General features: G+C 43.7%; 2 protein-coding genes across 5 annotated transcripts in view; one reads left to right on the top strand and one right to left on the bottom strand.

Moving 5' to 3' along the window:
- Nucleotides 1-7,556, top strand: part of chd6 (chromodomain helicase DNA binding protein 6) — a 52,545-nt gene extending 44,989 nt beyond the window's left edge. For 3 of the 4 annotated variants that reach the window (XM_058054335.2, XM_058054332.2, XM_078798621.1), the window contains 7 exons: nucleotides 27-178; nucleotides 243-476; nucleotides 811-1,392; nucleotides 2,426-2,662; nucleotides 2,754-2,894; nucleotides 3,097-3,201; nucleotides 3,279-7,556. In XM_058054335.2, coding sequence (XP_057910318.2) covers nucleotides 27-178; nucleotides 243-476; nucleotides 811-1,392; nucleotides 2,426-2,662; nucleotides 2,754-2,894; nucleotides 3,097-3,201; nucleotides 3,279-4,292 — 2,465 coding nt within the window. In that variant the 3' untranslated portion in view covers nucleotides 4,293-7,556. The remainder of the gene's footprint in view (nucleotides 1-26; nucleotides 179-242; nucleotides 477-810; nucleotides 1,393-2,425; nucleotides 2,663-2,753; nucleotides 2,895-3,096; nucleotides 3,202-3,278) is intronic. The other variant, XM_058054336.2, reaches the window with a different exon arrangement.
- A 1,143-nt stretch (nucleotides 7,557-8,699) lies between these two features.
- The window catches only part of rspo4 (R-spondin 4), a 35,218-nt gene continuing 20,007 nt past the window's right edge, over nucleotides 8,700-23,910 (bottom strand). The window contains exon 5 of the mRNA XM_078798711.1: nucleotides 8,700-9,257. Within this exon, the coding sequence (XP_078654837.1) occupies nucleotides 9,148-9,257 (110 nt within the window). The 3' untranslated portion in view covers nucleotides 8,700-9,147. The remainder of the gene's footprint in view (nucleotides 9,258-23,910) is intronic.

The following is a 23,910-nucleotide window of genomic DNA, read 5'->3' as shown; positions in this document are numbered from 1 at the left end:
GAGGATGATCCTGTCCTGTCTTCCAGTGGCGGCGGTGGAAGGCTTAGCAGGAAGTCCCAGGTTCGCCGCCCCTTTTTCCATGTGTGAGCTCCCTGATGGCCTCCATGACAGCCGGGAGCCCACCATCGCTCAGCTCCTACAGGAGAAAGCACTTTACTCCTACTCCGAGTGGCCCAAGGTATTGTTAGCTACTCTGCTTGAACGTTAGCCGGTATGAGCATCGCCTTCTCATCGCGTTGCAGGACCGTGTGATCATCAACCGTCTGGACAGCATCTGCCACGCCATCCTGAAGGGGAAGTGGCCTTCCTCCAGCGACCAGTATGACTCGCCCGCCACTTTGGCCGCCAGCGCCCTCGCCCAACAACACCTGCAGCGCTCGGGCTTCCTCGCCACCGTGCCGAGCCAGGCCAGGATACAGCAGGCCAGTCCGGGACTGGCCTTCCCGATCCCCCCTCCTCTGACAAGACTCCCCAAGGTGAGCACAGTGGTGTCATGTGAGTGTATCATTTATCTCTGTTCTCTCATGTCATGGCTCACGTGTGTGTCGGCCTGCCACCTTCAGCTTTCAGCCGCTGTAAAAAGTGATTTTAAGGGACTTGAAAGTGCCTGATTTGACCTTCAGCAGAGCAAGAACCTCGTTGATTTTGATGAAAGATCATGTGCGTCAATGCTAGATGAGTAGATGTTTGTAGAAGCTTTCACGCTCTTTCAAGGAAGTAGAAGTCAAGGTGAGGCTGTGTTGTCATGTGTTTGTTTTAACAAAAGCATCATTGCTGTCCACCCCTCACCCACCTTGTCCACCCTCACAGTACGTGCCGCGGGGCGGCGGGCGCGGAGCTTGGCGCCTCACCTCCCTCCCTCTCTTGCAGGAGAGACTCGTGGCCCCTCCGTTTCTCCCAGAGATCAAACGAGCCGGAGGGCGGAGGTCTTTTGACTACGAAGCTGTGGCGGCTGCAGCTAAGGTTTTAACCAGCAAGACAACTGGATCAAGCGGCGTTTCTTCTTCTGGGAGGTCCGGCGGGGGCTCTCACCGTGCCATGTTGATCAACGGTTGGCAGGAAGCCGCCATGGACCTCAGCAAGTCGCCGGGGGACATGAGCGCCGCATCAGCTGAAGGCACAGCTGCCTCCGGAATAGGCCAACGCGGCGGCGCTCACAAGCTGCCCCCGCCGCCGCCGCCCCCCATCACCGCCCCACTGACAGGCCAGGCGGGAATCGACATGGCAGGCATTCTGCAGGCAGGCCTCATCCATCCCGTGACGGGACAAATAGTCAACGGCAGCCTGAGAGGAGACGATTCCCTGAGGAGGAGGAGGGGCAGGAGAAGAAACGTGGAGGCGCTTTATTCCGAATTCACCAAGGCCAGACTCCACCTACCAGACACCACACAGGTCATTCCAGATATCTCCTGTCTATCTACTAACTATCCATCCATCCATCCATCCATCCATCCATCCACAGGGATAGTATGTACTGTATGTGTATAATATACACATGGCATTTTATGCTGATAATTAATTGGTACTGAGAATTATCAGACATCCCGAGTAATAATAGATTGGTAATGGTAATGGTTTTATTTCATTAGAACATGCATCAGATTACAATTGAGTGCATCCAATAATCAGTTCACAGTTCCACATGTCCAAAAGGAGTAGGAAGAAGCAAAGCTTATTAAATCCTACCCCTCCATCTGGTACTTTTACAATCAGTAACTGTTACATTTGTTCACTTCCTGCTTTCCATAATACAGTTTAAGGTTTTTTTTTGTTTGTTTTTTAATAATGCACCCCATACCGAAGTAAGCAATGACCGCTTTTCCTCACGAGGGTTGCGGGGGGTGCTGGAGCCCATCCCAGCTTCCCAGTTTCCGGGCGAGAGGCGGGGCACACCCTGGACTGGTGGCCAGCCAATCACAGGGCACATATAGACAAACAACCATTCACACTCACATTCATACCTATGGACAATTTGGAGTCGCCAATTAACCTAGCATGTTTTTGGAATGTGGGAGGAAACCGGAGTACCCGGAGAAAACCCACGCATGCACGGGAAGAACATGCAAACTCCACACAGAGATGGCCGAGGGTGGAATTGAACCCTGGTGTCCTAGCTGTAAGGTCTGCGCGCAAACCACTCGACCGCCCCATTATTTGACTTCCTATTTCAAAATCATTAGTTTAGTTCGAGGATCAGGCGCCTTCTTTGAGTCGCCGTCTGACCAATGATCACATCGCGGTGGAAAGTGGAAAACTCACCACACCTTGCCAAACGTGGCATGTAAATATTAGTCAAGAAAGTTGTCTAATGAATCTATAGAATAATAGAATGTTAGAGTTACTTTTTGAATGGAACTTGTCAAAATGTATTGAACTATAATAATATCTCATTTCTATATTTAAATCTATCTCTACTGATCTACAGGGCCGCGTGGAGGTCATCAGCCACGCCTCTGTCTCCTCCTCCACCTCCTCACCCTCCCCCTCATCCTCGGAACGGCCCGCCGCGACCCCTACGCCGTCGTCCTCATCGACGTCCACCCCGACGCAGACCCCCCCCCAGCCAGAGTTGACAGCCATAGAGCGGGAGGCGGCTGGCAAAGGTTTGATGGAGTGGCTGAGACAGAAACCAGGGTACAGCTTGGATCTTCCTTTTGCTCACGTGAGTTTGTAGTTTTTGGTTTTTTTTGCACTTGGTGAAAAAACTAAGTCCATCAAAGAGCTTGTCTTTGGTCCACTCTGTGTCTCTCCAGGTGGGAGCAGGGGTCTTGCACGGTTTGGTGGAGCGCCCCAAACAGAGGAGGCATCGCTGCAAAGACCCCACCAAGCTGGACATCAACACCTTGACGGGGGACGAGCGTGTTCCCGTGGTGCACCGCGGCACTGGACGCAGGGTACGCTTGTTGTTGTCGTCATGTCTTTGGGCGCACCCTGCTCGGGCGCGCTTCACATGTCAAGTCTGGCACGTTTGACTCGTGTGAACACAATTTGGCCTTTGGTGTGCATAAGAAAGTCATGTGACCTACTCCTTCAATAGTGTATTAAAGGTGCCGGCCTTTAGTTGTGTCCCGCTCACATGATATTCCTGTCTCACAGCTGGGGGGCGCCATGGCTCCAGCCATCAAGGAGCTGTCCAGGTGGTTGGATGCCAACTCGGAGTACTTTGTGGCTCCAGACTGGGCGGATGTGGTCAAACATTCCGTGAGTACAGAAGACCTTTCTGCCGAGGCGGCTAGGTTACGCTAGCTTATTAAGCTGGACCTCCTCTCCACCTCCAGGGCTTCCTTCCAGAGGGAAAGTTCTCTCGGATCCTAACAGAACCAGTCAACAGAGACCCCGCCTCCCGACGGCGTGGACGCCGCCCTCGCAGCGAGATGCCCAAACCACTCCTGTCTGACTCCTCCCCCTCCGGCCTCGGGCCCCCGCTCTTCATGAATGGAGGTTTAATTGGCAGCATGGACTCGATGGTGGCCATGCAGAACCTCCGCGGCGGCATTCCCGGAATTCCCATCTCTGGAATCATGGCAGCTGGATTCCCTCACGTTTTCCCCACGGCGGGAGGGGGCGGGGCATCGGCGGAGGATGCTAAGAACGGCTTGAGTATGCTTCCCATGATGCTGCACGGCATCCCGCCCCCCCACGGGGCCTTGTTCGGCGTCGGTGCCATGATGGCGCATACGCCCCCTCCCCTCCACACCAGCCCCTCCTCCTCATCCTCGTCCTCTTCGCCGTCGGCCACAAAGGTCACCACTACAACTGCGCCTGTCACGTCAGAGGCGGGCGGCCCCACGTCGACAACGGCGGCAGAGAGCGGCGAGAAGAAGTGTCGCCGCGACGACAAAGCAGCAGACGCCGAGACGCCGGCCGCGGTCGTCACCTCCACCAGCAGGGGGCATCCCGGCGGCCATCTTAGCTTCAACCCCTTCCTCATCCCTGGCATGTCCCACGGCCTCCTGTACCCCCACATGTTCCTGCCCCACGGGGGCATCGTGGCGCTTCCTGCTATGCCGCCCGGCACCACAGACGTCTCCCCGGGAAGCCCCAAGAGGAGGCGCAAGACAGATCAGGAGGAAGCAGAGCAGCAGGCTGAGGAGGAGGACGAGGAGGAGGCGGAGGCGGCGGCGGTGGAGGAGGAGGAGGAAATTGAGGAGGAGGTGGTGAAGGAGGAGCAGCCGACCAACCAGAGTGAAAGTACAATCAAAGAGGAGGAGCCACCCCCGCATGAGAGCGGAGGGGCGGGGCTTACTGAGCCCCTTCAAGCAGACTGCCAACAGCACGCTGAGGAAGAGTAGAAGACAAGAAGTGTGTACAGTTTATGTCGTGTCCGTCAGTCCTTTTATTATTATTATTATTATTATAATTATTGATAATGTCACGTTTATACACTAAGACCCCGCCCACCATCTCCAATCACAAGAAGACTGTCAGTCAAAAACAAGCTCATGGTCTTCTCTCTTCTTTTTATTTTTTGCGCAATGCTCTGAATTCCTCACACACAGCGCCCTCCGGCGGCCGACGACTGAAACCCACTTCCTGCTCAAGCGGCCGCGTGACTCCGCCCAGCAGGAAGCGGCCTCGAGGAAAAGCAGCGAACAATCCTGGCCTTTGTTTTGACTTTTTAACGTCATCACCAAGAGACACAAAGTCACTTTGAGACATGGAGAGCAGAGTGTGGCCTGCAGGGGGCAGCGTTTTTTTTTCAATTTGACACCGCGCGGCATCACACGGACAATGAACCGTCACATCATGGAGCGTATGCGTGGCCGTGTCTGTGTGCGTGTGTCCCCTCCTTTTGTGTCAACATTCTTCATGTGGTGCTGTATATTGCTTTTTTTACTTTGGTTCCTTTTTGGGGCCTCCTGCTTGTGTCGCCATTGGCTGAGGAAAACTTGATGTGTGTGTGTGTGTGTGTGTGTGTGTGTGTGTGTGTGTGTGTGTGTGTCCTACCAGGAAGTACTGTAAAAGTTGCTGGTTAGCATAACAGGGTCACTTTGTTTTGGTTTGTTTTCATACATGAAAACATCATTTTTGCACAACGTTGTTTTGTGAATGTCAACCACTTTGTGTGTGTGTGTGTGTGTGTGTGTGTGTGTTCGTGTGTGTCTCGTCCTGACAGGTCACTTTTTTTCTTAGCCGTTGCCTTGTCACACTTTGTGGCTCCATATAATTTATTATTATTGGACTCTTCTTTTGCTTTGCCAAACATTTACCAAATAGGAAGCTGCATCCCAACGTGTTCATCAGTCCAAGGCCTTATTTCACTGTCGGGCGTTTGGTTGTCGTTGGTCAAAGCACAAAGTCACTCTTTGCTTCTCAGTGCCTCTTCAAGCGGCTCCATCTTGTCAACCTGAAGCATCAAACTTGTTGGTGGAGTTCGTCATCATTATCGTCATTGTGGTCTTATTTTGTTTTCCCCTCCTCCCTTTGTAGTTGGAATATTTGGGGCGAGAGGAGAAGGTCGTGACCTCCAGGAAGAGAGGACGGGCGCACGGGTGAATGGGGAGGAGCTTGTTGTGCTTTCACGTTAATCAGCTTACGTGTTAGCTAACGTGATGATGGAGGGGGATGCAAGCAGTGTTGAGCGTCATGTGTCAAGAGTAAAGTACTTTTTTTTGAAGAGTTCTGCTAAAACTGCTCCAACACAAAGCTGCTTGTCGCTTTGAGGCGGCGCTGCAAGAGTGTTGTGCAGATATCGCGTGGTGGCATCGTTTTGGGGTGATATCGTAGCGTGGTCATGTCATAATGTGGTGATATTGTAGCGTGGTGATGTCATAATATGGTGATATCATAGCGTGGCGACAGCATGATATCACCCTCACCACGCTGTATTGACACATGATGATCACTACGCTGATACAACCACGCTATGATGTCATAGCATAGTCATGTCATAACTCTATGACATCATAGCATGGTGATATTGCGGCGATATCATGACATCACTGGCACAGTGACAGATTCTTAGCAATCTAGCGTGATGATATAGCGTGGTGATGTCGCAATGTGGTGATATCGTAGCATGGTGATGTCATAATATGGTGATATCGTAGGGTGGTGATGTAATAATATGGTGATATCGTCGCATGGTGACGGCATGACGTCACCCTCACCACGCTGTATAGACACATTATGATCACTACGCTGATACCACCGCGCTATGATGTCATAATGCAGTATGACGTGATGTCATAGCATAGTCATGTCATAACTCGATGACATCATAGCATGGTGATATTGCGGCGATATTATGACATCATGGCACAGTCACCACGCTATAGCATCACAATGCTATGTTGATGCATCATGTATGATGTCAAGCTGTGATACCATCACTATGATTTCATAATATCACATGTGATATCAGTGTTTTATACAGCATGGTAACAGCCTAGTGATTTCAGCATGACATCTTACTGTATCACCACGTTGTGTTATCACCACACTATGATGTCATAATATGACATGTGATATCACTGTTTTATACAGCATGGTAACATAACTTAGTGATATCAGCATGACATCTTACGGTATCACCACGTTGTGTTATCACCACACTATGATGTCATAATATCACATGTGATATCAGTGTTTTATACAGCATGGTAACATAGCCTAGTGATATCAGCATGACATATTGGTGTATCACCACGTTGTGTTATCACCACACTATGATGTCATAATGCAGTATCACATGTGATATCATAGCACAACTGGATGAATCATAGCTGGATGACATCCTAGTCAGGCGCCAATCAATCCAGCACTCACCAAAAGACAACAATGGAGGACATCTTGTGTTGTCAACCAATCAGCGTACCGCTCTGTGTTAAGTTCCGCCTCTTCATTGATTCTGCCACTGCACTCGGCACACCAACAGAGGGCGCCAAAGGCTACTAGTTGTGAGTCATTTGGGGGGTGACGTGATGAAACAGCAAGAAAGCGAAGTAGAATGAGCTTTAGTGTTCACATGTTGTTATTAATTCGCTTCTGGCGCGCCCCATAAAAAAATAATAATCATAAAATCACCTGGGTGGTCGCCAGCGCCACCTGTCCCACTTCTCTCCAACACCTTCCCCCAAAAGTCCATCAGATCTAAAAGAGGACAATCCATTGGCGAGGAGAACGGCTTCCATCCCGCCTCCTCCGGTCCCCGAGTCACGTGACCTGCAACTGACACATAAGAGTCCACGCTGTCTCTGTCCAGCAACTGGCCACTTCATTAGGTACACCTGCACACGGGAGGTGTCGTCGAGCACAATCGTCGCATCGACTCTCCGGACGTCGTGTACCTAATGAAGTGACCAGCGCGTGCCCATGTGATGTAAGACGAAATAAGAGCACTTGTAAAAATGTCTTTAAAATAGAAAAAAAAAGAAAAGCCGTTTGTTGAAGCAAATCAAATCATGACGTCTGTGGTGGGGTTTTCCTTGATTGACTTTATTTTTTCATATTTGTATATTCTATATCTCTGCATTCCCATGTGGACGCGTCTTCACGCTGTCCTCGCGTGGTCTGTCTCGTCTTTTATGCTGCAATAAAAGATGACCTTCAACTTTTCTAGCCTGCATGACCACTTCTTTTGTACACAAAAATGCCCCTGTCGTTCTTCCACACCACACTCATCATCACCGTTGGCATGACAACAGAAAATCTCATATTTATTTATCATACACGTGCCTCAAATGTATCAAATACACCGTATTGGGCAAATTGATATTCAGCAAAAGTTATAGTTACGAGTTTATTTCCCCCAAAAGTAATTGAATCAGTAACCGAATTACTCCTTCATTCATGTAATTAGTTATTAGTTGAGTTCGTTTTTGTGAATGGGTTCGCATTGTTCACTTTAAGAGAGACGGCAGAATATTCGACTCGCTCGCGAAAGTTCCATCAGTGCATAACAACAGCGCATGTCACACTCATAAACATAGAATGCCGCATCGAATGGGTTTGTCCACTGCTGCGATACGTCAATGGCGCCGCCATATTGGATGGGTGAAGGCTACACTGTCAGTGAATACAAGTAAGTGTACTTACGTTCAAAATGCAGCATTCTACAAATAAATATAAAGTAATTCCTCTCGTTTATACATTTTCTCTCTATATCACACACACTAATGGACTTGGGAAACAGTTGTTTTTGTTTTACTGTTTATTTGACGTACGTAAAAGTCACTATTGGCTGTCCTAGAAGTCACGTGATGACCCCCAGCTAATTTACATATAATTTACATATGATGTTGCTGAACGCTGTAGGAAAAAAGCATAACTCGAAGTAGAGACACAAAAACACATTCAATTAATTTGATTCTTGGTTTGTTGATTTAAAATTGTCAACCATGTCGTCAAAAATAACTGTTTTAACTGTATTGTTCTGTATTTGTGTTCAAGCGCAACTGAATTGCTATTACATATCTTCACCAGAAGAGTGCGCTATACCACACCTGTCATGTTAATAGGATATGAGCCATCAAATAAACACAGCATCATCTCTTATTCGCTGTTCAATTGTGCTAATTTAGGAGTTGTCAATTGTTAAGACCTTTGAGAGGCGATGGCCGAGATAAAATATGACTTATTTTACTTGAAATGATGGTCATCACCAATAATCTAGTTAATTTGTACTTTTGAAGGAAAAATTGTAATATATCATGTTTCATTTCAGGTTTTTATTGCCATTTACATGTATAGGAAAGAGAATGGATTTGTACACATTTATATAAATTTATATATACACGTGTTTGGTAAATGACATTCATCCATGTTATCAAAGTGTACGCACAGCGTATAACTTCTATTTTCTACTCAGCTCAGAGCTAGTGAATACATTGTACTCTATTGTTAGCTTAGCCCCGCTCACCTCGTTTACCTTCCATCATGACGGACTTTCTCCTCCACAGTGTACTACACTCTGTTCCATTCATTATCGGCTAATTAGCAATCCTGTTTTGACTGGAAAATCCTTGGTAGCGACTTTGTGAAGTTTGGAATACTGTAGTAATTACTTAGTGGAGAACACGCGTACCTCAAAGATACCGCATACACGTGTACAGATATCTGTAGATGTTTTTTACAGGTCAAGTTGTGCTAAGGTTCAGTGTGCTTAGCCTGGTAGCCATGCTCAGCTAACGCATGTTGGGGTCGCTGTCAGGCATTGGTGGTGTCCAACACGTTGCTAGCGCTGCTTTGGGCGAGCATCCACACTCGTTTTCTAGCCCGCTTTCTGCCAAAGTCTGTCCCCTTTCTCTGTCTTCTCTCTGCGGGGAGGGGGTGAGGGGGCACACACGGGTCAGTACATTCAGCATTGTTGTGTATTTAACACTCATTTGGTGTGGCATGATAAATAATAATACAATGGTGTGCCAAAGTGTTCGCCCCCGTCTGCCCAGAAAGAAAGTTATTGACATATATCAGTCTGGAAAACGTTATTAAGCCATTTTTAAAGAGCTGGGACTCCAGCAAACCACAGTGAGAGCCATTATGAAATGGTGAAAAAAATGTAACTGTGGTGAAACTTCCGAACCAAAATGACCCCAAGAGATCGACCGACTCATCCAAGAGGTGCTTCTTGTAGATATGTATATGGGTTAGAACGGCAACAATTAATCGATTAATCGATGGTTAAACGATTACACAATTTATCGATGTCAGCTGCTCCTTTTGTGGCAGGGCTGAAATGCAGTGGAAAATTCATTCATTTTCTACCGCTTATCTTCACGAGGGTCGCAGGGGTTGCTGGAGCCTATCCCAGCTGTCTTTGTGTGAGAGGCGGGGTACACCCTGGACTAGTGGCCAGCCAATCACAGGGCACATATAGACAAACAACCATTCACACTCACATTCATACCTATGGACAATTTGGAGTCGCTAATTAACCTAGCATGTTTTTGGAATGTGGGAGGAAACCGGAGTACCCGGAGAAAACCCACGCATGCACGGGGAGAACATGCAAACTGAGTGTGGAATTGAACCCTGTGAGTTCTGCGCGCTAACCACTCAACCGCCGTGCCGCCCCAAAAAAGAACATTAATTTTAATTTTTATCAGAAAACATCTTGACAACCCCCAAGACCTTTGGGAAAATACTCTGTCGAGACAAAAGGCTCAGAAAAGACTCACAAATCCAACAGTAAAACTTGGTGGTGGTAGTGTGATGGTCTAGGGTTGTTTTGCTGCTTCAGAACCTGGAAAACTTGCTGAATTCTGCAATCTAACAAAAAAATCCTGAAGGAAAATGTCCGGCCATCGGTATCGGATCGGTATCACCAATAAACACCTTGAATTGGACTCAGTATCGCACATCGCTAGTTAGTACAAGTTGAATCTATCACACACAGGTGGCGCTGTACCTCCAGGTCGCTTGAGGGCGCTGCAGCATTATAAAACATAGAAGAAGAGCGAGCAGCATGACAAGCTAGCTTCATGCAGTCCCTTTGACAAGGTTTATTTTTGTTTAATCCTAAGTATTATTTTTTTTTAAAAACATGTTTGTTGTTTTATTCTATTTATTTGCTTTATAAATGTTTGACTGCCTTTTAAGAAGCAAGCAACGCCTTGAAAGGTAAGCTAACTTAATACAAATATAATAGAAACTTAGTCTACCGTGGCTCATCTTACATTATCAATGATTAGCGGTATACTTTGTTCTTTAAATGTCTTCTTCTGGAATCGAACCCTAATAAGTGACTTTTATGACAAACGTGTGCCTTCACATCGAGCAACCGTGGGAAAAAAGACGCAACATTCCCAGCTTTTAATCGACACCGACGCAAACTCGACTTTGTGGTGGAAATAAAGACATTGCGGCGTTGTTACATCACACTATTAAATACACAAAAATGTCTATTATCCCAACACTTAATGGAAAGCAGTCCACTTTCAAACCCCAACAACAGGAAGTGTCATAGACGGTGGTTTCATGTGATTTCTGGGTTGGTTAAAATGTGTCCAAAAAGTTCATACTTGGTAACTAAGTTAAAAATACATATAAAAATGTCAAGAAAAAGTAACGTAACTAAGTTACAAATATACGTGGAAAAATATCAAGAAAATGTTAAAGGAAGACATCTTTTCCAAAAATCAGTGACAGCGACAGTGAGTGTTCTTTTCATTAGACGATCTTTGACGTCTTTCCTCTCTCTCGGTGAAGCAACAAGCTAGCACAAACGGTAGAAAACAAGTCTGAAAAAGGTCTAAACACCCTATGTTCGCTCTAAAATGTTTGTTCATTGGGCAGCTTGAGTCTTTGTGGAGTATTTATGTGTAAGAAGTGCTTAAAATAGCCACCTCAAATGTTTGTAAACTCGACGATGTGCTGTTAGCTGTAAGTAATGTAGCTCCTGTGTTTTGGCTAGCTATGTGTGTTCTGTTTAGCATATCTAAATGTATGTATGATGTATGTTACAGTTACCGCAGGCATACATGCACGTCGCAGAAAGCGTCACAGTTACCTGATTTGCACATTTTAAATAAATCCCATACTTCTTCATATAGTGGTGGTGGTGGTATATTGTCCGGCACGAGTTCGAATAGCACGGAAACGGCCACAAAGAAGTGCAGTTACACATTATGACCGGCAGATGGTGACAAAGACCAGTCGATGACTTCAAGTCTCATTTGCTCATCAGCAAACCATAAGGATCAGTCCAGACTGAAAAACAATTATGGAAGACAAGCACTTTTGTCAACAAGAATGGCATTAAAGTTTGATTAAATATTGGGAGGTATATTCAACGCTGCATTTAGTCAGTAGCAAATTCCTGAATGTGATCATGTGAACGTCTATAAAGCTTCATTTCATTTTTTCTTCAAACTGAGGTGTCTGTCGGTGGTGTTATTTTGCGCTAAGTGGATGGTGGCTAATTGTGGCGCATCACGGCCAGTCGGTGTAAAGAGCAAGTGTAGTAGAACAAAATGCCCGGTCAATCATATTTGGAATTCGATGACATCTGGCGGGAGTCTGGCTCCTTCCAACAAAGCAGAGGCGGCCTTTGATCTGGGAGCAGACCTGAGGGAACGCTATCGGAACCGCTACCATGGCAAGTTATCAGAACCACTTGGACTCCAGCTCAGACGCAGACAAACCCGCAGGAATGCATTCTTGGTCGAGATGACAACACTTGAGCACGTGTTGAAAGTGAGAGATCCCGGCGTAATACATTTCACGTGTCTTCTTGGCAAAGACGCATGGCGGCTGGAAAAAGTATTCCTACTCCTTCAACTTTCCCACATTCTGTCACGTTGCCACCACAAACAAAAATATATTTCATTGGGAGTTTATGTGAAAGACAACACAAAGCGGCAGACAACAGTGAGGGAAAATTAGACATGATTTTCACATTTCTAAACAAATTCAAAACTGAAAAATGTATTGAACCAATTCACCAAATAACCACATGACTGCTGAATGATCCAATAGTGACCTCATCATGGAATAGAGCTGGGGTGTCCGAAGTGCGGCCCTAGGGGTCCACATTCGAAAAATATAATGTAACAACAAAGCAACAAAAATTCAACACAAGAATGAAGTGAAAATATAAAACGAAAACGTTGTGATTTTACCAGAATAATGTCGCTGCACGGTGACCGAGTGGTTAGCGCGCAGGCCTCACAGCTAGGAGACCCCAGTTCAATTCATTGAACGGATGCATCTGTTCAGTTCTATCCGTGCATGTGTGGGTTCTCCCCGGGTACTCCGGCTTCCTTCCTTTTTGGGGCGGCACGGCGGTTGAGTGGTTAGCGCGCAGACCTCACAGCTAGGAGACCAGGGTTCAATTCCACCCTCAGTTTGCATGTTCTCCCCGTGCATGCGTGGGTTTTCTCCGGGTACTCCAGTTTCCTCCCACATTCCAAAAACATGCTAGGTTAATAAGCGACTCCGAATTGTCCATAGGTATGAATGTGAGTGTGAATGGTTGTTTGTCTATATGTGCCCTGTGATTGGCTGGCCACCAGTCCATCGTCAATGGCATTTCACACTGGACTTTTTTGTAAACATGGACCAGAATGCAGCTGGACTAGCCCACAAACTTGCTGAAGCCTGACGCCTTTCCAACATTACTTGGTGGTGTGGAAGAGTCAGAATAGTAAGCAGTAAGTAACAGTTTATCAGTGTCCTAACTGTCTTTATTTTGTGTAAGTCATGGAGCAAAAGCGCTTGTCTATGTAGCATTATAGAGTGTGCATACAGGAAGCGGGGTTGCTAATAGCCGTTTCCCACCATAATTAGTGGCTTTCCAAAACACTGCTAGTCCCGTAAAACACATTAGACGTTACGGATGCTGTAGAAACCGCTAACGCTAAAATGCTAAGGCTACTTACTATTGAGAGACATCTTGATGTAATAAATTAATACATGTTATGTGGAAAAATGTCATTTTAATAGTAAGAGTTGAAATCTTAATAAAAAAAATAATATTATTATTATGAGAAACAAATAAGGTTGCGATTTTTGGCAACTGACTGTGGAAAAGATGTAATATTATATTTATATATTTAAAATATATAATATATATATATTTAAAATACTTAAGTATTATTGGAATAAAGTCCTAATATTGCAAAAGCAAAATCTATCAAGATTATTTAAAAAAATATTTTGAAAATGTAAAACTCAGTACAGTACAGAATAAAGTGAAAATGTTAAGAGAAAAGTTATTTAAGAAAAAAATTACGAGAATAACATCGTACTATTATGAGAAATAAAACAACGTAATACTGTATATTAGTTTAATATAACATAATGTAATATTAAAGAAAAAATACTTTTTATATTAATTAATTATACCATTTTTTCAAAGATTATGTTGGGGAAAAGTTCTAATATTGTAATAGAAACTAAAATCTAAACATTGGAGATTTTTTAAATATTATAAAAAATGTCATTTTAGCTGCATAGAGTTGAAATATTAGTAAAAAAAATAAAAATTTCAGCATTATTATTAACATATATAACAATTTTTTATTTTTTGGAAAATTAAGTTGAGGAAAATTAATATTATGGGAATAAAGTCAGAATATTACAAAAGGAATATCAATGAAAAAGAAAGTGGAAATATTTTGGGGAAAAAATGCTTCAGAATGGGACCTAAAGACATGTGTCCATTGATTTTGTATTGAAACGGAGATGATGTGGAAGAGTGAGTGAACAAGACTGGGGTCCAAAAAAAAAAGTGTTAGATGCTGACAGCCATGTTGTCACCAAGGCTACAGGAGGACACAGTGCTGTCCTCCGCTGCCATCTGTCCTTCATTATCAGCCACACATTGTTTTTTAATGTCCTCCCACCCCACCCCAACCGCATCCTGGAGTTATGCGTGTGTCCATGCACGCCTTCATGCGGATTCTGGCCCTCATTAGCAGCTCTGTGCTGACATGCCAGTCGTTTTAGGTGAGTGCTAGCAGGCTCGCGGACGTGCGCACGTTAATGCAAACGTCTTTTAAATGTGCTCTGCAGTGCCTGAGAAACCGATGCAAGTGATTGTGGATGCTTTTTTTGGGACTGTCAAGTCTGCCAATGAAGTGGCGCTTGGAAGAACATCACAAATTGCCGTTGACGCCAGAAATCTTTATTTTCAGCGACAAATGCAAAGAAGATGTGAAGCCAAAAGTTCTATGAATACAATCTGATCGAGTCATTCCAGCAACTATACGTCTCCGAGGCTTTCAGTGGTGTAAAAACGTCCTGATTTGCTGATTTGTTGTTGTTTTTCATGTTTGTCACACGTCAATGTTTCCGATCATCAAATTTAAATATTAGTCAATGACAACACAACTGAACACAAAATGCAGTTTTTAAATGAATGATTACCCCCTAAAGCTAACAACTGGTTGGGCTTAGCAGCAACAACTGCCTCTTACAGCGCTGTGGAGGAATTTGGACCCACTCATCTTTGCAGAATTGTTGTCATTCCACCACATTGGAGGCTTTTCCAGCATGAAGCCCTTTTTAAGTTCATGCCACAGCATCTCAATAGGATTTATTTAGGTTGGGACTTGGACTAGGACACTCCAATGCCATCCAGATGTGGACTTGCTGGTGTGTTTTGGATCATTGTCCTTGTTTGGGCTTGATGTCACCAACAGATGGCCAGATAGTCTCCTTCAGCAGAATTCATGGTTCCATTTATCACAGTCTTCCAGGTCCTGAATTAGCAAAACAATCCCAGACCATCACACTACCACCACCATATTTTACTGTTGGTATAATGTTCTTTTTCTGAAATGCGGCGGTACTTTTATGCCAGATATAACCGGGGACACACCTTCCAAAAGTTTAACTTTTGTTTCATCAGACCACAGAGTATTTTTCCAAAGATCTTGGGGATCATCAAGATGTTTTCTGGCAAAATTGAGACGAGCCTTTTTGTTTCTCGGTGGTTTTGGTCTTGGAACTCTGCCATGCAGGCAATTTTTGCCCAGTGTCTTTCTTAACTGAGGCAAGTGGAGCCTGCAGTTCTTTGGATGTTGTTGTGGGGTCTTTTGTGACCTCTTGGATGAGTTGTCGCTGTGCTCTTAGGGTCATTTTGCTTGTCCGGTCATTCCTGAAGGTTCACTGGTTCAATGGCTCTCACTGTGGTTTGCTGTAGTCCCAAAGCTTTTAAAATGGCTTGAACCTTTTCCAGACTGTTAGAACTCAATTAATCTGTATGTTTTTTTCCACACAGAGCCTTGTAGTTTGGATTTTTTTCCTTTTAATAATTAAGAGTTTAATTTAAAAAACACAATTTTGAGTTCAGTTGTGTTGTCATTGGCTAATATTTAACTTTTACTGATAATCTGAAACATTAAAGTGTGACAAAATGCCAAAAAAGAAATCAGGAAGGGGACAAACACTTTTTAAAAGTACTGTATATCACCATTTTATAGATATGTCACACAGCTAGGGCACCCGAGTTCAATTCCACCCTCGGCCATCTCTGTGTGGAGTTTGCATGTTCTCCCCGTGCATGTGTGGGTTTTCTCCTCCCACATTCCAAAAACATGCTAGGTTAATTAGCGACTCCAAATTGTCCATAGGTATGAATGTGAGTGTGAATGGTTAATTTGTCTATATGTGCCCTGTGATTGGCTGGCCACCAGTCCACGGTGTACCCCTCCTCTTACCCGAAGTCAACTGGGATAGGCTCAAGCATACCCACCACGACCTAATGACGATAAGTGGCATAGAAGATGGTTGGATCTTGTGAAATTACTGCTGATTTTTCCATTTTTGCTGTTGTGTTTTTCCAGTTTAGTTAAATTATATCGACGCATTTTATAAGAGCTCGGCCCCCATCTTTCCAAGGCATCTCGCTGTGTTGCATGAAGGAGGTTACATTTCATTACATTTTATTATATTACATTACATTACATTCATGTGGCAACATTGTTAACACATTTTGGCTAAATATTTATGGATAAATTTGTGTCAAAGTGAAAGTTATGCTTGAAATGTATCTTTTCACAAAAAGCCTTTTCTCTCCCTTTTTTGTTAACAGATAACTTTTTGGAGAACTGATATTTTACTGAAACTCCCTTATGTTCTACTGCTGATTACTAAAGAACGAAAAATGGTTGAAACAAACTTTTTTTTTTTTTGATGAAAGTCTAATCTTTTTTTCGGTATATGGTAATCATAATTTGAACATGCATCCGATTACAATTGAGTGCATCACATAATCAGTTCACAGTTCCACATGTCCAAAAGGAGTAGGAAGAAGCAATGCTTATTAAATCCTACCCCTATATGCCATGTCTATACAGCCCAATAAAACAATATTCTATGTGCCTTTAAAAAAATTAATAAAAAATCATCAAAAGTGGTCGGTAGTAAGAAGGACGGCTTTTGAAAAGTGGCTGGGATGAACGAGTTAATTGGACAGTATGAATCAAAGTTGTCAAGAAGTTTAGACTGCTGATATGTCACATCATGCTGCTTTTGAGCTGAGAACCAGTTGATTGATTGATTGATTCAGCCTTTCTTGAACCAACCCACTGGGATATTGAGTCTGATTTTCCAGCCAACGCACTCGCAACCTTTTCATCTCAGTCATAAGACCACTACACTGCCTACTTCCTACTGTCACTTGCATGGGAGCGAATGACTGTGGTCACATGATACATGAAGCAATGTATCTTTGTGTCTCATGGTAAAGATTCATTCGAGAACATCAGTTCATGTGACGTTTATGTCAGTGGTCTGTCAACACAACATGTCGGTCACGGATGAGTGAGAACGCAGCAGGCTTCTTCTCTCCAGGAACCACCAGGAAGCATATGACATGTCTGCTACATGCTCACCACCACGAGCAACAATTCATTCCTGCAACCTGGCTTACAGATAAAAAGTCACTTTGGCATCCATTAGCATTCCAGTCTTTCAACATCTGGCATCCCAATCATTTTATCACGTTCACATTGAAGCGGCTCCATAGTGTCACTGCAGCATATGTTATGCCGTAAAATGCTATTTAGCACATATGTGCGATTGCATCAGTTGACGTAAATAAAGTCGCTCGAGCACAAAGTTGATGTTGGATGTACTCGTGTCATCGAGTCAATGAGACGTAAACATTTCATTTCCAATGCTGACCGCTCTAAGACAAACTTTTATTGTTCTATTGTTTGTTTGTGTCTTTTCATGGGCTGCAAGCCATCAAACATCAAACACTGTTGAAAATGTTTTTCTCAAGAGACTCGACCAAATGGCGCGACTCTGTTGTGTGTTGAATTTTAATGTCATCATTAAAGTAAGATGGTTGCTGTTGTTGCACAAGGTAAAAACAACGGCTGCGCAAACTGTTCACTGTTTCCCTGGGGTTTCCTAAGGAAACACATATCCCGATTGTCAGTCATACTTACGAGAGGAAAAGTCTAAATTGACTAATTCAATCCCAGACAACACCTTCAGTACCGGCCATTTAAAGCGGTTTGGACACGGAATATTGTGTTCTACGGCTATTTAATCATGGAACCTACCAAAAGAAAGATGAGACTCCAGTCTTTTCCTATTCTTTAGTGCCCTGTGATTGGCTGGCCACCAGTCCGGGGTGTACCTCGCGTCTCGCCCAAAGACAGCTGGGATAGGCTCCAGCACACCCTCAACCCTCGTGATGACAAGCAATAATGAGAAAATTAATGAATGAATGATCCCCTGCCGTGCTATTATCAAATGCACTAAATCACAAATGTGCAGAAATCCACTGTAGCATTACGAGTGGTTAGCGTGCAGACCTCACAGGTAGGAGACCAGAGTTCAATTCCACCCTCGCCCATCTCTGTGTGGAGTTTGCATGTTTTCCCCGTGCATGCGTGGGTTTTCTCTGGCTACTCCAGTTTCCTCCCACATTCCAAAAACATGCTAGGTTAATTGGCCACTCCAAATTGTCCATAGGTATGAATGTGAGTGTGAATGGTTGTTTGTCTATATGTGCCCTGTGATAGGCTGGCCACCAGTCCAGGGTGTACCTCGCCTCTCGCCCGAAGACAGCTAGGATAGGCTCCAGCACCCCCCGCGACCCGCGTGAGGAAAAGTGGTAGAAAATGAATGAACATTACGGGAAACACTGAATACAACATAATATCACTCAGTATAAAGCACTGAGCTCCACCAAGGCTGAACCATCCATCTATTTTCTATGCCACTTATCCTCACTAGGGTTGCGGAGGTATGCTGGAGCCTATCCCAGCTGCATTCGTGCAAGATACACCCTAGACTGGTCACCAGGGCACGTATAGACAAACAACCATGTTAACCTTAACATGCATGTTTCTTATGGGAGGAAACTGGAGTACCCGGAGAAAACCCACACTTATGGGAGAACTCCACACAAAGATGCCCGAGCGGATATTCAAACCCAAATCTTCACGATTTTTTTTTGACAGTGAATGCAACACAGTTGGTTGCTCTAGGTGGTGAAGATGGCTTGATGGAGGTCATCCACTGTCGGAAACTGATGTCCACCATGTTTGTTAACTTCCCTTGCCATTAGGGAATGTTCGATAGTTATTGGTACTGATAATTATCAGCCCGATATCAGCATAAAAATGTGTTATCAGCAGAGATCAATGCCCAAAGGCATGAATATCCACTTGCTAGCTGCTTGACTTTCATCTTAGCCGTGGCGCTGACACCTCAATGTATATATATATATATATATAAATATATATATATATATATACCTACACACAGAGATTGATAGTTTATGTCACATTTCCATCAGCTCTGCAAAAATGGATTCTTGGTGCACAAAAGATGACCTCATCAAATCGCCTCTCAAGCATGTAATCAAACAAGAGTTTTTACTTGTCGCACATTAACTTGCCCCAACCATCCATCCATTTTCTAGATGTGCCGCCTATCCTCAGTAGGAATGTAAGCACAGAAAAATCGGACACTTGTGTGTTTGTGTGTGTGCTTCATTAGGAGAGTCCGTGGGGATGTCTGCTTTTTCATATGACATGGGGTGTATTTTCAATCTCTCCAATTTTGCATTGGATTTACACCAAAACTTTAAGCCCTTCAAACTCATGGATTGGAGCTCCAGGAGAAGATCAAAGGTATGTAGGATATAAATTCACTTCAATCTGGAGATGAAATGTCATTCAAATCGGACGATGCGAAATATGTTAATTTTGGCCCTGGAATGACTGTGTACATGTAATTTGTAGTGTGATGTAGAAACTAATACAGCGTGGATGCAGCATGGATTCCTCTGTTTTTTGTTTGCTTCTACCACTTTTTTTGCCAAGATTTTGCCATTTAAGGCTGTGCTCTTAATCTTTTGATCAGTTGATGAAACGCTTGTTTGCAATGAATTACTTACACATTTTTTTTCTCTTTGTTTTAGAAATTTTCAAACAGAAAATGCTGCTAAGTGTATCCTGCAAGGTTATTGTGGTGTTTTTCTGAACGAGTCGTGCATATTTTCTGGGTTTTCATGAAGACATACGTAAAAGAGAGAGCTGGAAAATGGTTTGTTTAAATCAAATCTCCTTCAGTCGACCACAACGGGAGAAACCTTGAACACAAAAAAACCTCACAAATGTAAAACGGTCGCGTTCACATTTGAAAACTATTAGCCGTATATGTCTGACATCAACAAAGCCTTAGAAGTATATTTATGGCCCTGGCAGGAATTGAAGCTGTGTTATGTTTCACAGCTCATGACTCCCAACACGGCACGTTACTCATCAGCATTTACTACTTCAGCGTATTAGACCTGCTCCCAGTTACAGCAGTTGAAGAACATTCTAGTAATCCCCAATAATGAGTTTGGAGTTAAAGTTACATAAAGATGAATCCTGTTAAAGCTCCGATTTAAAATAGTTATCAAGATGTTGACATATGTGACTAAAGTGAAATATTATGATAATTGTGCCTGCGTGACAAACAACAATTTCATCCCGCCCGCGGAACTTTCTGGAAAATATCTCTGCAACACAAACCTCAGTAAAACAAGTGCGTGCAACAATCTGCGTAATCCAGTAAGTTCTGCAGTATCAACTACTTCACCAACAATAGAAGCTTTGAAGTGGACAGATTGCATAACCATTCTTACTACGGATGCCAGATTGTGACCAAAAGTAGCAATAATTTAACTGTGTAACTAAAAATGACACCACTTTAACTATTACACCCTGTCTGTACAAAATAACATCTTAAAGAGGCATAAGACAGTCAAAAGTGGACATTTTAACTACTTTTCAATTGAATCACAGCCATTTTTCAAAAGGCATCAACTCCAGTACGGACCATTTTAGAAGATTTTCACTGATCTTTCAAGGCACACATAATTTTGTGTTGTATGGCTATATGTACATATATACCAAAAGAAAGATTAGACTCTTTTTTTTCATCAGGAAGAAAAGCTTGTTTCTACCTTATACTGTTCTTTAGTCATCAGCAGTAGAACACAGGTAAGTCTAAAGGAAATATCATTCATTCATTTTCTACCGATTATACTCACGAGAGTCGCAGGGGTGCTGGAGCCGATCCCAGCTGTCTTCAAGCGAGAGGTGGGGTACACCCTGGACTGGTGGCCAGCCAATCACAGGGCACATATGGACAAACAACCATTCACACTCACATTCATACCTATGGACAATTTGGAGTCGCCAATTAACCTAGCATGTTTTTGGAATGTGGGAGGAAACCGGAGTACCCAGAGAAAACAGAAAATGGGAATTACATGCAAACTCCACAAAGAGATGACCGAGGGTGGAATTGAACTCGGGTCAATACTTTCAAAAAGCAGAAATATACATTCATTTATTAATTCATTTTCTACAGATTTTTCCTCACGAGGGTCGCGGGGGTGCTGGAGCCTATCCCAGCTGTCTTTGGGCGAAAGGCGGGGTACACCCTGGACTGGTGGCCAGCCAATCACAGGGCACATATAGACAAACAACCATTCACACTCACATTCATACCTATGGACAATTTGGAGTCGCCAATAAACCGGAGGAAACCGGAGTACCCGGAGAAAATGCTTGAGGAGAACATGCAAACTCCACACAGAGATGGCCGGGGATGGAATTGAACTCGGGTCAATACTTTCAAAAAGCAGAAATATACAATGGTGGAAAATTTTGGCCCCCTGGAGGATTTAATTTGGCTCCCCTGGCGTAGTGGTTAGCATGTCAGCCCCACATTGTCAGCAGATTGAGTTAGCATGTTCTCCCTGTGCTTATGTGGGCTTACTCCAACTACATGTGCCCACATTCCATAAGCTACTGCTGCTGCTCCGCATTGAGAGGAGTCAGATGAGGTGGCTCGAGCATTTGGTCAGGATGCGAGCCAGACGCCTAACTGGGAGGTGTTCAGTCCCAGGACACGTTGGGGAGACTATGGCTGTGTTTGAAACCGCATACTTACCTACTACTCATACTAACTCTGAGTATGCAGTATGCGAGAAGTTGTATCATCAGCTTACTACTCACACTCAAATTACCCAGGATGCAAAGTGACGTGACGTCACCGTGAAAAAAAATATGTTTGAACATTGAGCAGCAGGATGGACGCGCCACCAAGAGAAGCATACAAATGTAAATTGAGAAGTATTTTAGCGATTTGATGGCAATAATAATAATGGGTAATATTTAAACATATCAGATGAAGACGTATACATTTTCAATCATTAAAAGAGGAATATGGGGATTCACCTTGCAGTATGGCGCTCTTGAAGCCACCTGTAAAGATTTTATTATAGATTTATTACACATTATTGGTCACTTTGTTATTTATTTTTATATTTTTATAAACTCAATGACTTTTATTGATGACCTTTGTTTCTTAGTTATGTAGAATTACCAAGTTGAGTAAAGTTCCCCTCCAATTTTTATGCTTGGAGGTATGTTATGTTAGCAATTTCTCATTGGATTTACATTTATTAAGAAAGTAAAAAAAAATATATAACTTACATCTGACAACAAGCCCAAGTCAATAGCAACCATGATGTACCGAAGCCGGTACGGCATCATGATTGGTCAAATTCCGTTAATGGGACGATCAGTCCAAACGGTGGTGTCAAGCAGGATATATTGCGAGCTGGTTTGCTTCTTGTTTTCAAAATATCACTATGTTATTTTTGTATGAGGAAAGTAAGGGCCGGTTTATTTTGTGAAAGCTAGCTTAAATTCTGCCAAATTTGTCCGAACGAAATTGTAAACAGTTTGTATTTAGACAAATAAATGGCACACTCAGGATCTAAACGGCCACTTTCTCGCCTGATAAAAAAAAAAAATCAATAAAGTGATGTATTTAGAGTTTAGAGCTAAAGTGAAATCAGCTTCAGCCTGTTGATAGGAGCGCAATGCATTGTGGTTTATCATGTCGTACGCTGTAGCGCAAATGTTTGCATACTGTCTGATGGATTGGGTATGCAGTAGTAGTATGCAGTAATAGTATGGGCATGGAAGTATGTAGTAGTAAGTATGAGGTAGTCTTTCAACTGGCCTGGGAATGCTTCCGGATATGCCAGGAGAAGCTGGACGAATTAGCCTGGGAGAGGGAAGTCTGGGGTTCCCTGCTTAGTCTACTGCTCCCGCAAACTGACCTCTGATTAAAAAAAAAAAAGAAAAATGTATTTCAGCGGCTGTTTTTCTATAAGATCGTTTATGTTTTAACAAACCTTTGCACTCATATTTGGCTTTGACTTGTGTAAACTCACTTTGTGGAAAAAAACGGGATGTGTATCGTATATCGATCTTCTTTCTCTTTGGGCTTTTCCGTTCAGGGGTCGCCACAGCAAATCAACCAGCTCCATCCAAGCCTGTCTTCTGCATCTGTCTCTCTCACGCCAACTACCCTCATGTCCTCCTTCACTACATCCATAAACCACCTCTTTGGCCTTCCTCTACGTCTCCTACCTGGCAGCATCCTTCTACCAATATATCCGTTATCTCTCCTCTGGACATGTCCCAACCATCTCATATTGATATTCGACCTAAATATGTATATCGGGATACGAGTTTTGGTCCATATCGCCCAGTCCTGGCCAACAGTATTTGTTTATCATCATATATGTTTTAACGCCGTAAAACCCCATCACCATACACTTTATACACTATATACTATATACTTTTCTCAAGACAGGCTTTAAAATGTCTGCAACTTTCTCTCTTGTTTAAGCACTCTCAAAGTTCAAATTTCGTTTGAATTTTAACAAACAACCTACTTACACAACCGACAACCTGCCAACAGAAGACATTATTGACTCACTGACTGCCCCATTCGACTGTGGTGTTTTTGTGTCCTTGTTGAGGCGTACTTCCAGCCATGAGGCTTGCCTTCCTTCGGCGTGTCCGACCGAGGGGTTTCTGCCTTCCTTCGGTCTGGGGGTCCAACTGGCTTTTTATGCTATTTGGGTGGAGACTGTCTTGTCAGTGTTGTGAGTTTTGCTTGCGGTCGTGCAGCATTCATAGTCACACG

Source organism: Doryrhamphus excisus, linkage group LG18 (genome assembly GCF_037039965.1).
Source record: "Doryrhamphus excisus strain RoL-2023G ecotype Guam linkage group LG18, RoL_Dexc_Guam_v1.1, whole genome shotgun sequence".
Lineage (NCBI taxonomy): Eukaryota > Metazoa > Chordata > Actinopteri > Syngnathiformes > Syngnathidae > Doryrhamphus > Doryrhamphus excisus.
Note: the sequence above shows the minus strand (reverse complement) of the source record. Positions and strands in the feature narration are given on the sequence as shown.